The 17,668-nt window shown below is 37.3% G+C and overlaps 1 protein-coding gene across 1 annotated transcript; it reads right to left on the reverse strand.

The window, feature by feature from the left end:
- Positions 1 to 13,532, reverse strand: LOC121427786 (cleavage stimulation factor subunit 1-like). The gene is made up of 12 exons (XM_041624347.1): positions 13,396 to 13,532; positions 9,433 to 9,563; positions 8,861 to 8,932; positions 7,993 to 8,085; positions 7,339 to 7,379; positions 6,345 to 6,449; positions 3,984 to 4,182; positions 3,282 to 3,361; positions 2,231 to 2,386; positions 1,687 to 1,828; positions 1,173 to 1,253; positions 1 to 683 (listed from the first exon to the last, which is right to left on the reverse strand). Exons 1-12 carry the CDS (start codon positions 13,452 to 13,454, stop codon positions 571 to 573), a joined length of 1,272 nt encoding a protein of 423 aa, XP_041480281.1. The 5' UTR covers positions 13,455 to 13,532; the 3' UTR covers positions 1 to 570.
- Between the last annotated feature and the right edge of the window lie 4,136 nt (positions 13,533 to 17,668).

A 17,668-nucleotide genomic window follows, 5' to 3' on the forward strand; every position in this document is an offset into this window, starting at 1 on the left:
GGAGTGTCATTTTCTAACAATTGTCTATTTTTCGCTTCTAATTCTCTGTTTTATAGACTGGGAATGTGTCTTCTCACCTACAGCTACTTTTCAGAAAATCCTGAATACCTAAAAAAAAATGCAGCAGATACCTAAAACCATGTAATGCTTCAGAAACATTAACATGTAATCATGTATTACCCAAACACATTTCAAAATAATGTACACAAAAACTACATGTTTAAGGGTGTAAAAGAATAAGTTACATGACCAGCATCAAGATAGACAGGATAGGGCCCTGCTTCATGAAACTAGTCATCAATGACACATTTAAAAGCTTCTACTATAAGCTACTGTAACGGTACCTTTGGCTTGGCCAAGACAGTTTTTGTCAATGAATCCTAGTATGTTATTTATAGAAAGTTTTATGAATTGGGGTCCTGTATGTTCTAGAGCAAATAAAGAGACCTACAGGTCTACATCCTATCTGAGGGAATTGAAAATGAAGCTTATGGCCTAGTCTAACTAGAAACCCCTGATTGAACTACACTCCTATGTGACTGATTTCAGCTAATCATGCTTCGCAGAAAATCAGTTCGAGTCTGTTCGATGATACCAGAATCTAGCTCTGAAGTCGTCACTACACGTCACGAAGCCAGGTCCTGTAGGTGAGTGGATGATGCAACTGACGACATTGTTGTGGCCTAGGAGGTGAAAACAAAATGAAAACATAAATATGTCATGACAAAAACTGCAAAAGATTTAATCTTTCTTTCAGTTTACACAGTTGAAGAAGTACACAAAGGATGATGATAAAGTAAGTGATAAGCAAGTCATCCCCAACAATTGATTTGAAAAATAAATTATAAAAATATCAACCAAGCACAGCATCTTCATTTTTGTCAAATGGGGATGTGCATATGCAATTCACATGGCTAATTGTGTAATCTTTGGCCCTACCATGGAGGCAGATTTAATTTATGTATTATTTTTTCAAAAGATAATGGCCAGGGAATGTCTTACAAAGAGTTGCAAATTGAATAAAAGCAATCAGAAACTCAGCCATTCTGATTGTTAATTATGGCATCGTTAGCTTCTTACTGTTTGGATGCATCAGCTCTACTGCACCTCTTCGTGAGATTGAGGCCTATACCACGATATATAAATCAAGAATTTAATCAGACTATAATTACCTAGAGATAGCAGCTTGTTCCTCTCTGCATTCCTTGAATCCCAGCAACATAAACTCAATGTCTTCTCATCAGGAAAGAATACTAAAGAGAGAAAAACCAAAACCAACAAAATGAATAGTTACTGGTAGTGTATCACAAAGAGTCAAGAGTGACGAAAACGTTATTTACATTTTCAAGTTCCATGCATTAAGATTAAACATTCTTGATTAAGAATTATGTGATAAATGTACAAAAAGAAAAATAATAAAAATCTGAGGCTGCAGTTAGTAGCCAAAAATTTCAAGGTAATTTTTCGATTTTTTTTCTTTTGTTGCGACCAAAAGTTTCGACTTAATATGTTATTTTCTACCAATACAGATGAACTTTCCTCTTAAAAATCTATTCCTACAACCTAATCCTATATACGTTTGCCCCCTCCCCCTCCATTTCTCCTAGATTGGTCAAGAATCTTTCCAACAAGCATCCTTACAAGACTGAATACAGTCTGCTTAAATTTGTTCAAGACTAATCTTACCATAATCCTCTGTGTGGTTGAATACAGCCTGTGTATTAGTCTTCATCTGCTCAGACCCGGCTCCTGTATATGTGATGAGTGTTCTGCTGGTAGCGATCTCCCAAAGTTTCACCAAGGAGTCTTTGCCACTGGATAGCACATACTATTGTAAAACAGAAAAAAAATAAAGAAATAAACACGACACAAACAATTGTGTCAACAATGAGAAGGGACTTTTCTGTACAATGAGATAGAAGTGGTCTTGGAATATGCAGGTATGATAGCTCAGTCTTTAGAACGATGGTCTAAAAATCCGGTGACCAGGTTTCGATTCCCACCGGGTGTGCTAGTGCCCTTTGGTAAGGCATTTATCCTTATTACCAGGTCCCTCGGAGAGGACTTTAAGACTTTGGTCCTATGGTTGCCTGCATATATTTATTTTTGGCAAACAGGTAAAAAATTACTATTGCCAAAAATGATTTTAAAATTAATGACCAGTGCTTTCATTGATTTGAAAAAAAAAAATGAAATACACAAAGTATTTACAAAACCTGACTTCTCTTACCTTTCCATTTCTTGAGAATCTAACAGAACAGACAGGAGCTCCTCCATGAGCATCTTTGAGTGTATTGACACACCTGTTACTCACACCATCCCAGAGTTTGATAGATCCATCATTACTGCAAGAGGCATACATGTTGCCAAGAGGACTGTATTCCATCTGTATGGGTTGGTTAGAAGAATCAAAGGGTGGGAACAATCTAATTTAATAGTTGTATTTCAATATGATGATGATGGGTTCTTGTTAGGCGCCGGTATCAGCCTCAGCTGGGCGCTCATGGCGCTTGCTCAATAATAGGAAATATCTCACAAATTTCAATGTCTTCAAACAGTGCTTAGGATCATCATTCAGTTCAAGTACTGTCCTAGTAATGCTACAATATTCCATCTTTGATGTATGGCTTGGTGCATGTAAGATAAATAAACAAGAGATGTTACACAAGAGGAGTGATTTATAGTTTGTATTTCACTAAACAAAGTGTGTTAGCCGTGTCATGACTCCTCCTCACCACCATCATTCATCAAACATTTTCTACAAATGTAGTGACCAGTCAAGTTATGAAAGTATAGTGACCAAAACAGATAGTAGGTTACTAGATCACATCACATTGTGGAATGTGGAATATCATTTGGCTACATTAAAACAAAAAAATAGTTGTGAATGTCTTGTCAGGGGTTGTTTCACAAAGAATTAGTAAAGTGCGATTAAAAAACTGCCAGTTAGGGGGTGTTGCAAGAAAATATTTGCAATCAATCGCAAATATTCTGTTGCAATTTTACAGTTGATTGATCACTTTTAACTTAAGCAAATCAGATTACACTTGTTTAATGAAGAAGATTAGTAAAAAATCGCGATTTGCAATTAATTGCACGGCATATGCTTGATTTTGGAAAAAAATTAAGTTGCGATTGATAGCAAGTTTCTTGCAGTGCCGCATTAGAGTCTGCATATTACTCAATAAGACTGCATTTTACATTTCATGTGTGCATCAGCATTTAAGCACTTCCAACAATTGATTTTAATGAACCTATAAACACGTTGTGTTTATACTTACCATATTCATCATAGCTTTATGTTGGTCGCTGGGATTACAAGACACAAAGCACTGAGCAGTATTTACATCATACAGCCTCACTGTCAAACAAACAACAAGATTTTCAGTCAATGAAATTAAAAACAATTCAAACCTTGGCAATATCCTGAAATTCCCTTGCAATATAGTGAGATATGTCCTGTTCACTTAATGACTAATGACTAACCAGTTTTAGCAGGCAATGGGTTAGTATTATAGATATACAATATCATTAGTATATACATGTACGGTAGATAGAATGATTTTATTCTACGTTTCTTTTTTCATAAAATTCTGTCCACATGTTTTAAATGGAAATATTGTTAGACTTAAAAGGGCAAAGTTATCACAGGGATTCCTATGAATTTCCTTTCCTATATAACCTCATGATACATCATTGTTAGAAGTCTGGTAAAGGTAAGATGGAGTGTGTTCATTGCTGGGTCAGGGTAATGCCATCATCTCTTCTTAGGTGATGGGTTCGGTGTGTGCTCCGAGGATACCATGAATTTATATGAAACATGACTCTAAGATCTTTCAAAATAGCATTTACATTTTATTATTCCAATTCATATCTGTAGAGAATGTATAAATTTCAGAAACAACTGAAAAGTTGCACATTTTTTTTTCAGAACTGAGCAGATAACAGTATTCGTATTCATGTGACAAAGAGATCAAACTTACACGTTGGGTGTTCTGTTGCAACCAGTAAGAAATCCCCACACGGATGGAATGTAGTGAACCTGATCGGGGAAACTTCCTGGATGGACTTGGCCGACTTCTTGACAGTTGACTTTGAGAAATCAAAGAGTTTAACAGTGCAGTCTTTACCTCCCGATACCAGGATGGGCCATGACGGGTGAAAGTCAAGGGCTGTGATGTCCTGCAAAGTTTAAATGAAGACATGAGGAAAATAACTTCTTTCACATCTTATGAATAATATGGACAGGCCTTGATAGAAAGCAGAATTGTCAACATACCAAGCCAATTATAGGGATGCCAGTTGGAATTGATCAGAGAGCCTGAAAATCACCTAGAATACAATATTTTGTACACAACAAGTGGAATGCCTCTGGCCGTCTCACCTGCATCACGCGGTTCAATATAGCAGCAGTGCTGATTTTGAATACTACTCTAACTCGCACAAGATGTTCTGTGATACATGGTTACTCTTATGTCCACTTTTTATGAACTAGACCAATAAACTTACAGAGATATGATGGTTATTCAACAAAAAACCCCAACATGGCCAAAGTTCATTGACCTTACATGACCTTTGACCTTGATCATGTGACCTGAAACTCGCACAGGATGTTCAGTGATACTTGATTACTCTTATGTACAAGTTTCATGAATCAGATCCATAAACTTTCAAAGTTATGATGGTAATTCAACAGATACACCCAATTCGGCCAAAGTTCATTGACCTTTGACCTTGGTCATGTGACCTGAAACGCGCACAGGATGTTCGGTGATACTTGATTACTCTAATGTCCAAGTTTAATGAACTAGACCAATAAACTTTCAAAGTTATGATGGTAATTCAACAGATACCCCCAATTCGGCCAAAGTTCATTGACCCTAAATGACCTTTGACCTTAATCATGAGACCTGAAACTTGCACAAAATGTTCAGTGATGCTTGATTACTATTATGTCCAAGTTTTATGAATCAGATCCATAAACTGTCAAAGTTATGATGGGAATTCAACAGATATCCCCAATTCGGCCAAAGTTCATTGACCCTAAATGACCTTTGACCTTGGTCATGTGACATGAAACTCATGCAGGATGTTCAGTGATACTTGATTAACCTTATGTCCAAGTTTCATGAACTAGGTCCATATATTTTCTAAGTTATGATGACATTTCAAAAACTTAACCTCAGGTTAAGATTTCGATGTTGATTCCTCCAACATGGTCTAAGTTCATTGACCCTAAATGACCTTTGACCTTGGTCATGTGACATGAAACTCTAATAGGATGTTCAGTAATACTTGATTAACCTTATGGCCAAGTTTTACTAACTAGGTCCATATACTTTCTAAGTTATGACGTCATTTCAAAAACTTAACCTCAGGTTAAGATTTGATGTTGACGCCGCCGCCGTCGGAAAAGCGGCGCCTATAGTCTCACTCTGCTTCGCAGGTGAGACAAAAATGCTAAAACTATGGCCTGAAATAAATTGTCAGAGCCTGAATTCAGGCTTTTGCCTGAAAACTGGCATCCCTGCAATTAACACGGTTGTAACTTGGAAAGTTCCAGAAGATTATTTGCTTTTAAAGATCCCATCTTTCAAAACAAAAGCAACCATAGCTGATCAAGTGTGCCTCCAAAATTCGGGAATAGCTTACGTCAGGAAGTCAAAAATTAAAGCAAGTTGGCTAAATATTATATTTATATTTGTAAATTCAAGAACACCTTACCAAATGTGGATTTATTTAAAAGTTTTGTGAAGAAACAAAAGGAAATTGAGCATCACCTAGCCAAGAAAAGAAACAAACTCACTGTACACTTTAAGAAGTGGCGATTTGATATATGATTTTTATTTTAGATACAGGTAGTTCCCCCTTTTCCATTCTATTTGTTTCTGTATTTTTTCAATTGAGACTTGTACAATGCACAGAGTAATATGCTACAAATGATTATACATGTAAATTCATCTCGATGTGTATTCCCTATAGAGTAACCTGTATCGTCCAATGTTTTATTTTGATTTATGTCACCCTTTTTTTATTTTTTTATTTTATTTATTTTTCATTTCTTTTTATTTTATTTTTTTTATTCATTTATTCATCTATTTATTTTTTTTTATCTTTGCTTTGTGATTTTACTGCTTTTGAACTGTTTCCAATCATTTCCAATTACCTGTAAATATTGTGATTATATGTGATTTTGAATACCAATAAAACACATAATAAAAAAAGAAAATTAAAGCGAGTTCAAGTTTGAGTTTATATTTATGTTAATGTATTTCCAGTGGGAGTAATTGTTGCAGGAGCAAATGGAACAGGATATTCAAAAGAGAACTTTTGAGACTACTTACATCAACATGATCATATAGCGTCCTGATAACAGGATGACTTTCTACTGTATCTGTGGTAGGGGCTGAGGCTGCACTTTTTGCTAACATACGCTCCACATCCAGGATCTAAGAACCAGATAAAATTAATACAGGGCCAGTGAGTTTTCAAAGAACATCAATCTACACTCAACAATACTATATGATCGGCACTACTCAATAGCTAACCCTCATAGATTTGAGAGATATAAAGGAATACACCTGTGCAGTTTCTTGAATGGCAGTATTCAATCATAAGTATCTTGATAAAAGAAAATTGTTTCAATTCCAGACTTTTTTATTATCCACCTGAACATAATCACTTTTCACGGGCATCAAAATTTTGCAAGTAACCAAACCAAATTACATACAAATACAAATATCCTTAAACTGAAATTGAAAGAACTCTCCTCTCATGTTAAATATAAATATTTTGCTTCCTAAAACTTGGTAAGTCCTTGAGAACATCCAAGCCTAAAGGCCACCGCACACATTAAGACTGTTTGTGCTCCAATTTTTAAACAAATCTCATTTTGCTGATTTTCTGAAAATGTGAATGGAACATATCATTTTATCTGAGGCTAAAATTAATTGAAAGAATACTAATATAACCATTTTGAAAGATTGCAAGCCTTTATTTTGGAGTAAAGGCCAAATCAGTTTCAAATCGTAGCCAATCGTACGACTGCTATGACGTCATTACGACTAGATATCAAATTTGCTTTAATTTTAAGGATGATAGCATAGTCACAAATTTGGACATAGGTATTTGTACGATGATTTAGAACATTACACAGTAAGATATTCCAAGTCTTAATATTAGCATCAAATTCTACTACGTTTTATTCTAAAATTGAGTCGCAGACCAATCGTAAGGTGTGCGGTCGCCCTTATGGACTGTGTAGCTCCCCTCCCTGATATGACAACTGGCAATATTTCTAGTTATGCAGTGGATGGATTCGTGTTTCAATAATGATACCTTGATTGATGCATCCGTTGATCCAGTTGCAATCAGCTGACCTAGAAGAAAAAGGAATTTAAGAAAAAAAAGAGTGGTAATTTCATAAAATCCTGTGATTCAATGCTTCTATGAGATGCTTCATTTAATTTCTATCTATGATATTGAAGGGAAGGATAGCATACCAAAGACGTTAATAAAAACAATTTTTCATACAATTACTTTTTTTTCGCATTTCACAATAAAATTTATTCCTTCTTGAAACAGTTCACAGGAAGATCAGAATAATTCGCACTTTGTGCAAGAACTTGCGATTGGCACTGTTAAAATGTAATAATTGACCAATGCTATTCCACAATTGAATACTACCAATAACAGGAGAAAGCATTGCATGATTATGTTATTAGTGACTTTCACAGATTTATGTGCTCCCAGCCAACCAAATGCAAAGATTTCAGTAGCTTATAACATAATTATTGTAAGTGTTAGTGAAAATCCCTGACAAATCTCTTCATGAAAAGCTCCCATAGACAGTGTTTTACAAAGCATCTTGTTGGTAATTTTTACTAATTCCCTCTAAACCAATCAGATGCACGGATAGCTTGTAACATCTGTAGTGAAATTCACAGATACATCTCTCTTCACGAAATGTTCCCCTGAAACCAAGGCACCTACCATCATTGCTCCATGCAGCTATCCGACATGGTCCCTTATGAGCGGTGACGTAGCAGGTCTCGTACTGGGCTGCTTCGGGGGCTTGTGATTGCACTGCATGGTAGTTAAATAGAGATTGTTCACAACGGTCATTTGATTTGGTCATTTTGAGCTGCATAATTAAATACAAAACCATTTATATGGTAGAGTGGAGAGATTACCCCTTAAAAATTCATGTCAAGCAGTATACTTTAAAGGTAAATGCTAGTTTTGGTAACGATATCAAAATGAGTTCGTACAGAATCCAATGAAATGACCACCAAAGTGTCTGTTTGTATAAATAAAACGTATGTGCCAAAGGATTCTGGAAGAAATTGTGTAATTGCTGAGAAATCAGCAAAAAAGCACAGGATTCGGGTAGCGCATCGGGCCCGACAGTAGAAATAATAATACACTGTCCCACGTGCGCTTATCTGTGTTGGGGATCGTCAGTCTGAAATTTTTCGGCGTAGATTTCAAGATTTCACTAAGTTCAGTTTATGTAAATGTACCAGATCTAGATCCTCGATGATATACTGACAATTAAGCCTGGTTTTACAGACTTTCTCATGAAATCAGTGTTTACTGCAACTACCGGAATTTATCTTTAAATATACAGTAATTAGCCACTACGTATCACTCAATTTTTTCATCCAAATACATTCATAAACCAAGTTTAATATCTCTAAAACAAATCAGACTATTGTCACTCCTATATGACGTGATTTTGAAGTTACTAACTGCAGACTGACAGACCATCCAAAAATATCATATCTATTGGTTGAAGAAAAAAAAAAAAAAAAAAAAAAATAAATAAATAAATAAAAAGAGAGAAAGAAAGATTTCTCACCCTCTGTATCAAAGTCCAAATCAATAGATGAAGCTGGAGCAACTGTGTCAGATATTAGGACTGGAGGGGGTCCTGCATAGGGGGAAAATAGTATATTTTAGGGGTCTGGATCAGTACAAATTTATCACATCATATGAGGCACATCATATGTATAATTAATGTGTACCATACAGAAGGCTGAATGCGATTTTAAAAAAATGAAGCGTTGATCCATTATAATTCTTGATTGTACAGTGCCAAACTTTTAAATGCTGATAGGAAAATCTTAGTCTTGCCAACTTGTGTTTTCATTAAAAATAAGAATAGGAATATTCATGGAATTTGTCACCAATCCATGACACTATTTATTCAGCCATTGAAATTAAATTTTCAACTCTTTTGTAGACTTTGCACACAAAGCTAGCACATATGAGAGGTCACAAATTTGACAAGTCAAAATATGTGGATACTGAAAAATTATATTCAATCAGAATCTAACATTGGTAAACTATATTTTACACAATCTATTGTATGTTTAGAAAAAAAATAGTTCTAATAATAAAGAGTTTACATAAAGTCTTTGCCAGACTTACTGTCAGGTTCTGCTCTAAGACCCAGCTGTACAACTTTCTGAAGACGATCTGATGGTGGACAATCAGGAACCGGACACACAATCTTACTCAGCTGCTGTGAAATCTCATGGTAACCATCATGAAGTAGTTGACTATTGAAATAAAGAAATATGATACACAAGAGATAAAATCAACAAATACAACAAATATATTTCAAAGCGGTATCAGTTCTTAATAAAAATTCAAAAAATCATTTTGAATATTGTGATATATGCGTGCTGTCACTTGGTGAATTTAAAAGTAAGCAACATAGCAATGTAAGAACAGTTTCCCCTGTCTTTTCATAATATTTTGTTTTAAATAAATTCTTTTAAAAAAAATGAAATCAATATCGTAGAAATGAAGTTGTTTCTCATTTACATGATTTAGGGCTAGACCTTGAGGCATTTCCGGTATTTCCGGTATGTATTTTTTTCGCTGCTGTCAGGTTTCATTACAGCTATTCGTCATATAATTTGGCTCTTAAGTAAATTTGATTCTTTTAATTTTTTTTCTTCATTAAAAATAGAGATTGAAAAACTACAATTGTTGTACCTTATTTACTTTCCACCAATACAGGGCGTACACGAAAATATGCCCCAAAAGTCAAGTTTTTGAGCGCTCTAGTAAATACAAAAATAATTCCCAAGTTACTAATGAAAAATAAATTGCAACTGCTGTTCAACTCCGGGGGGGGGGGGGGGCACTTCCATTCACGAGTGGATACCATGCGCGACCATGGGGTCTCGAAAAGCATCCATATTTTCTGAAAATGCTCCCCTTAACAAGTATTGAAGTGTGAAATCCTACCCTTAACCACTCATTCAATGAACAAGGTTATGATATAACCTTGTTCTCAGTTACATCTCCATGTGTGGCAAAATAAGGGTGGCAACGTTTGGCTTTTTTTCTCTTTTTCAATGGGACAAATGCTTGATTTTCTTACACTATCAGTTTTCATTACAGCTATTCATCATATAACTTGGCTGTTATGTAAAGTTAATTCTTTAAATTATTTTCTCTTAATTGATTGAAAAATGAAAATTTTCTTGCCATATTACTTTCCATCAATAGAGGGCCTACACAAAAATAGCTCTGGTGACTACAAAAATTATTCCCAAGTTACTAATGAAAAATAAATTGCAACTGTATGGAAATTAGTAATTTTGGTCACAAAAGTGATATTTTAATGATTTTTTTTAAGTGTGTGCTCTGTACAGCATTTGCATACCATACCCTGCCTGTAGATTCCCCACAGGCAGGGTGGTTGCAGTGAACAAGTGCCCTTAACAGGTATTTGGAACAAAACGATACTCTTGGCAATTATTCCCTGAAATGAACCCCTAAACAAGTACAGGAATGTTTTATTGTTACGGGTCCTTCAGTCTTCGGCTTTACCTTATTTGGTTTAGTACGACCCCACCTTCTACACCTCGCGCAAATCACACTCTAAACATGAAGTGCTGGGGCAAAAAGGACATCCTTTATAAAACATTTTAATTTTGTTTTATCATCCCCGCAAATTTGACCCTAAAGTTTCCTAAACACGTAATTTTCCTAGCGAAATAGATATCCTTTTTTCATTATTTTTGTGTTTTTGACACCCTTATCACATTACGTACGTAACGTGCCTATCGTGAAAAGGACATCCTTTTTACGTGTTTTTTGGTCGCGCATGGTATCATTTCATTTTCATTTCATTTATTTATTTCCATTTCTGGTAAAAAAACATTCAAATACAATCAAATATTTACAAAAAGAAAACATATGAATATCAATACCAAGAATATGGGGGAGCCAGCAGAGGCCATTGACCTTTCAAAGGCTGGGCTCCAAAGCCATATTGAAATATACATAATATAGAGAGTCAATGTAAGTGCCCCTCCCCCCCGGGGTCATAGCCATATAGCATAGGCACCTTAATTTTTTTTCCACCCAGAATTCTGCCATCTGGATTCTGGTCATGGGGTCCGAACGTGGGAAAAAAATTTCACGTTCAGTCGCAGGCCCAGCACTCTTCTCCAGGGTGACCAGACGTCCCGTATTTCCCGGGATTGTCCCATATTTTGCTCCTGTGTCCCGGCGTCCCGACAAACCCTTCCCGGGACGCCTACTTGTCCCGTATTTCAGAATATTGAACAAAATGTAGTTAATACATTTAAAAGTGAAGAATTTTCATTAAATAATCAACAGATGACGAAGCAGGGACAACAATTAAATCGATAACTGTAAACTTTTGCAAGTTCTGTGGTGATTTCTTGCTAACCCAATACATTGCAAACGAACTGGCCTCCTGCCTGTGTGTGGCAGGCTACTAGCTAGGCATGTAGGATCGAAGCAAATTCTCAATGGTGAAAACAATCTCACATGATAAACAGTTTTTCCACCAAAATAATCACAAAATCGGTGGGAGATATTTATAATTATACTATGAATTCTCAGATTAATGATTTGGAGATGTAATCGGAGGAACAAGTTATTGACTTTTTATAGATCTAGTTGTTTCAGCTTTCGTTTTGAGTCTTGGTGTGCACGATGCCGCGATGTTTCATCTAATTTTTAAGTTTGACAATATGTTTCACTTTGAAATTTTATTCATTTCTAAAACATTTTATTTTTTTATTTGAAAAATACGTTTTAAAAAACACCAAATAAAATTATGATGTCTATTAGATGATTGAATTTTTTGTTTACTTGAAGTTTGAACTTTTCCCTATTTCTTTCTTTTATATATATACCCTATCCTTTCTGCTTGCCCTTTTTTTTCAATCTATCTTTATTTCCAATACCATACTTTATCCGTATTATTTATTTTGTAATTATCTGTGTTATTGTTTGAATATTTTTTGTGTCTTTATTACCTTGTGAATACATCGCAATTCGGCCTTAGCTGCGATGATGTCTTGATTTTTATTAATAAACCATTTATCTATCTATTTCCTATTTTCCTTTCCTAGACATTTTCTTTTCTCTCTCTCTCTGTTCATTTTTCTTTCTTTCCTTCTTTCTCTTACTTTCCTTCTTTATCAAATATTCTTTTTATTTCCTTCATTCTTTCTTTCCTTATAATTACCTTGGCTTCCTTCTCTTTGTCTCCTGTTTCTTTTCGTTCTTTCTCTCCTTCCATTATTTTCTCTTTATTCGGTCTATCCTCCCTTCCACTCTTTCTTCCTTTCTTTTTTTCCCTTCTTATTCTTTTCCTTACTCTTTCTTTCCTTTCCTTCCTTCCTTCCAGTTTTCTTCTTTATTTATTTCTTTCAAAGAATGAAGGAAACATGTTTTATTTCCTTCATTATTTCTTTCCTCCCTTTTCTTACCTCCCTTTTCTTACCTCCCCCTTTAATTCTCTCCTTTATTTTGTCTTTCAGACATTTATTCATCTTCCCTTCCATTTTCTTTCTTTCTTTATTTCTTTCTTTCTTCCATTCTTTCTTAGAATGACGGAAACTTTTTTTTAATCTCTTTTATTATTTCTTTCATCCTTCTTTAATTCTAACTTTCTGTTATTTTTTCTGTTTTCCTTTTTCTTTCATTCTCAATCATCTCTTTTCTTTCTCTCCTTCCCGTCCAATTCTTTATATTTTTCACATGTCTAACACTTTGTGTGGGCTTCTTTGTTGATCTTCGTTTGTCAATTGTCCTGTATTTCATTTTGTGAAATCTGGTCACCCTGCTCTTCTCTGCAGCTCTGCGTGGGGCCAGTGGCTTCAACTAACTCACACATACAAACCAAAACCATGAAAACACGCGGGAAAGTCGGGTGGTGGCCAGGCAAGGGCATGCAGGGGGAGGCTTGACCGGGCCAGGGACCGATCCCGTGCTGCCAGGCTAGGCGGCGATGCATGCGGCGACGTGCAGAACAGCGAGCCAGCCGCGCCGTTCCCGTTCAGTAAAAAAAACCCTCGAAACAGAATAAGGAAATAATGGAAATGTACAATTTCATACCTAATTATCAGCCTATACATCTGATCCTTTTCTCTTATAGTCATCGTTGCGAGAGACATGGTGAATTCTAGGTAAATACAGCTTTCATTAAAAAAATAGTGTAGCAAACTGAGACTGCATTGACGCAAATTTAATGACTATGGAATGCCATTTGTGCTCTATCGATCTGCTGAGAAATATACTCCGACGGACATGAATTATTGGGCTGCGAGTTGGCCCTAGTATAGATTATTTTAATTGCAAACAAGAGGATATTTGAATTTTAATGTTAAAGCAGTATTGTGAAAACAATGATATGTACGACGGTGGCTGACACTCGCTTACAGATGGGGGGGGGGCTGCCCCAGGGGAGCCCGAGGGCCGATGCCAACGGCTTTGGAATTAGCGGGGGCCAGGGGGGGGGGCCCGCGGCTATAACCATGCCAAAAAAGTGGGAATTTTTACGTTTTTTATATACGCCTTTTAAAAAAAGAGTAGGGTCTGAAGCCTCCCACCCCCCGTTTCTGCGGCCATAGGAAAAGGAGAAAAAAAGAGAGAGAGGGGAAGAGGGGAAAGGAAGAGAAGAAAAAGAGAGAATGGAAAAAGAGGAAAGAAAAGGAGGAAGAGAAGAAAAGAAAGGTGGAGGGAGAGGGAGGAAAGAAGAGAAGAAAAAAGAGAGGGGAAAGAAAAGAAGAAGGGAAAGAAAAAAGAGAAGAGGGGAAAGAAAGAGAAAAAAGAGGAAGAGGGGGAAGGAAAAGAAGAAAAAGAGAGGGGGGAGAAGAAAAAAAAGAGGAAGAGGGGAAAAGAGAGGAAAAGGAGAAAAAAGGAACGAAAGGAAGAGGGAAGAAAGAAGAGGAAAAAAGAGAGAGAAGGGGAAGGGAAGAGAAGAAAAGGAGAAAGGAAGGAAGAAAAAGAGGGGAAAGAAAGAGAAAAAAGAGGAAGAGGGGGAAGGAAGAGAAGAAAAGGGGGGAAGGGGAGAAAAAAAGAGGAAGAGAAGAAGAAAAAGAAGAGGGGAAAGAAAGGAAGAAAAAAAAGGGGAAAAGAAGAGGGGAAAGAAAGAAAAAAAAGAGGAAGAGGGGGAAGGAAGAGAAGAAAAGGGAGGGGAAGGGGAGAAAAAAGAGGAAGAGGGTGAAAAGAGAGAGGAAGAGGGGAAAGGAGAAAGAGGAAGAGAGAAGAAAAGAAAAAAGAAAGAGAGAAAGGGGGAAAGAAGAGAAGAAAAGTGGAGAGGAAGAGGGGAAGGACGAGAAGAAAAAAGAGGAAGAGGAGGAAAGAAAATGATGTTCGAAGGAATGTCAAAATGCTGTTCGGATTGGGGGCAGAATTGATGTTTGAACGGGGGGGGGGCGAATTGATGTTCGACGTAGGGGCGCCAAATAGATGTTGGAACTAGGGGGCGCCAAATTGATACTCGAGCTAGGGGGGGGGCGAAATGGTATTCGAACTAGGGGCGCCAAATTGATGGTGGACCTACATGTGGGGGGAGCCGAATCGATATTCGAACCAGGAGGGCGCCGAAATGATGTTCGAAGGGATGCCAAAATGATGTTCGAACTGGGGGCCGAATCGATGTTCGAACAGGGGGGGAGGCGAAGTGATGATCGACCTACATGTAGGGGCGCCGAATCGATATTCGAACTAGGGGCGCCAAATTGATGTTGGACCTACACGTAGGGGGAACCGAATCGATATTCGAACTAGGAGGGCGCCGAAATGATGTTCGAAGGGATGCCAAAATGATGTTCGAACTGGGGGCCGAATCGATGTTCGAACGGGAGGGGGGGGGGCGAAGTGATGATCGACCTACATGTAGGGGCGCCGAATTGATATTCAAACTAGGGGCGCCAAATTGATGTTGGACCTACATGTAGGGGCGCCGAATTGATATTCGAACTAGGAGGGCGCCGAAATGATGTTCGAACTGGGGGCGCCAAATAATACTCGAACTGGGGAGGGGGGTCGAATCGATGTTCGAGCTAGGGGGCGCCAATTGATACTCAAACTGGGGGGGGCGCCGAATTGATGTTCGAACTAGGGGGCGCAAATTGAGTTCGAAGGGATGCCAAAATGATGTTCGAATTGGGGCCGAATTAATGTTCGAACGGGGGGGGGGGGCAAATTGATGATCGACCTACATGTATAGGGCGCCGAACTGATATTCGAACTGCCGCCTTGTTGTTGGCTCATTGTTCCATATATTGAAAGTTTGAAATGCCGTGGCCTTGAGGTTTTTAGGCCTTGGGTTTCCATGCCTTGGCCTTGGCCTTGGGGATTGAAGCCTTGGCCTTGGGGATTGAAGCCTTGGCCTTGGGGATTGAAGCCTTGGTCTTGGGTATTAAAGCCTTGGCATTGGAGGTTAGAGCCTTGACTACAACACTGATGGATATATTGATAGATGTTATTTACAGAAATTTTGAAGTTTACTTGCACACACTAGAAATAAATGTTCAGAATTGGACCCCGAAAGGTTGATGCAAAATCAGCACCCTATGGGTTCAAAAATTGAACCCTGCGTTTGAGGTTCATATTTGCACCCTGCGGGTTCAATTTTTGAACCCCAAATCAGGGGTTCAATTTTTGAACCCATAGGGTGCTGATTTTGCATGAACCTTTCGGGGTTCAATTTTGAACCTTTATTTCTTAGTGTGCAATATGTAAAAGAGTAAATGAAACTTTCATTGTAATGGTGAAAGTTTCGGATGCATTTTTTATTTTTTGACGAATCGTCAAATACTCAAGTAACTGAAATAACTCTATGGTTTATATCGTTCCTATATTTTTGTTTCATGTAGTAATGCGTAAAAGACAGCTATATACAGTTGATGATACGACACCTTTTCGTTTCCAACCTACAGTGGGAAATCACGTTTTATTTTTTTAAACGAATTCCACTGAAACTATTACGTGGATTTACTCAGGCCTAAACTGCATTGCTATCATTTACATTTATTGTTACATCTTGAAATAGTTGATGTATACAAGATACATGGGACCTTGGAATTCATGTTTCACTAGTATTGTATGAAAGAGAGAGATAAGAACTTATCGTCCAAAATGATGCGAACTTAAGAGCATTGTTTTCATATATAAAGACACTGACAATAAAGTATATTTTTACAGTATATTTATCTTTAGTCAGTGGCGTAACTACGGGGGGGGGGGGCATGGGGGGCGCATGCCCCTCCCCCCATCTGCGGACCAAAAATTAAAAAAATGCGAGCGCTTCGCGCTCGCATTATTTGTCCAATGAAATACATATCCGTTTAATGGCACTGTCCTTAAAGTGACTCTATTAGGTCAGTATACCTGGCAACTGGGCGCGCTTCGCGCGCTCACTAGTGACTCAAAATTTTTGCTGGTGCCCCCCCATGCCATGACCCACGGTACGCCACTGTCTTTAGTATCTTATATATTCTTTTATATGCACCGTTTACACGCATTCTGTTTCTTTTGAAAATCTATTTGGAGTATATAAAATTTGAGCAAGATTATAAGATACATAACCTTTTGATACTTTATATGATTGTTGCAAGAGCAGAAGAGCCAATGTTTGTTGATTAGGAATGACAAGACAACTCACTGTTTTGAATGGATATCAAGCTAATAGCAAAATATCATATAATGTATCCAAACACTTACAGATCAAAGTAGGCAGTGCACTCCCAATGAGTAAACGCTGAGTGCTGACTACTGAGTCTACCTCAACTATATAATAATAAGCATGTAAATTTATATCTTTTCAAGAATATCTTACCCAATATAAACATTAATTTTTCTTTCATGCAGAATATGCAATTTAGTTATTGCACAACCAGTTTTCATACGCGGCGATACAGGGGCGTCATCCCCGTAAGATTGTTCAACCCCTGAAGCAAAAAGTAGAAAAGAAAAAAAATGGAGTACCCACAAGAACGAAGAATGCCTACAATGCAAGAGGTTTCTGTGAGAAGTAACTGAACTATAGACATTACCCATTCGGCAATGGGAGTCAATATTTCGGCACGATTATTACTTGACTTGAAATTAGGGCCCCCTAAGAAATCCTGGATCCGCGCCTGGCTCCCGCTCACATAATTCTAGCAGGGCCTGCTCTGATGAGAAGTTAAACGAAATTGAAAGCATCAAATGGTTAAAATAGAAATCGCTCGAGTTTCCCGCTCGCATTGATTATTTTTTAAAGTGATATTACATTTATTCATGAACACATCATTATAAAACCATTATTCAATTGCCTCTTCTTCATGCATAGGCGGATCCAGGTGGGGACCTGAGGGGCCCGGACCCCCCATTGGTAGAG

This window comes from Lytechinus variegatus, chromosome 14, assembly GCF_018143015.1.
Source record: "Lytechinus variegatus isolate NC3 chromosome 14, Lvar_3.0, whole genome shotgun sequence".
In the NCBI taxonomy this organism is placed as follows: domain Eukaryota; kingdom Metazoa; phylum Echinodermata; class Echinoidea; order Temnopleuroida; family Toxopneustidae; genus Lytechinus; species Lytechinus variegatus.

Bases quoted from the DNA above. Each gene is read 5' to 3' on its own strand.
- LOC121427786 (XM_041624347.1), bottom strand. From the start codon at position 13,454: ATGTCTCTCGCAACGATGACTATAAGAGAAAAGGATCAGATGTATAGG. The intron at 9,564-13,395 runs GTATGAAATTGT...TTATTTCAATAG, and splicing joins ATGTATAGGCTGATAATTAG to TCAACTACTTCATGATGGTT. The intron at 1,829-2,230 runs GTAAGAGAAGTC...GTTTTACAATAG, and splicing joins GATTCTCAAGAAATGGAAAG to TATGTGCTATCCAGTGGCAA.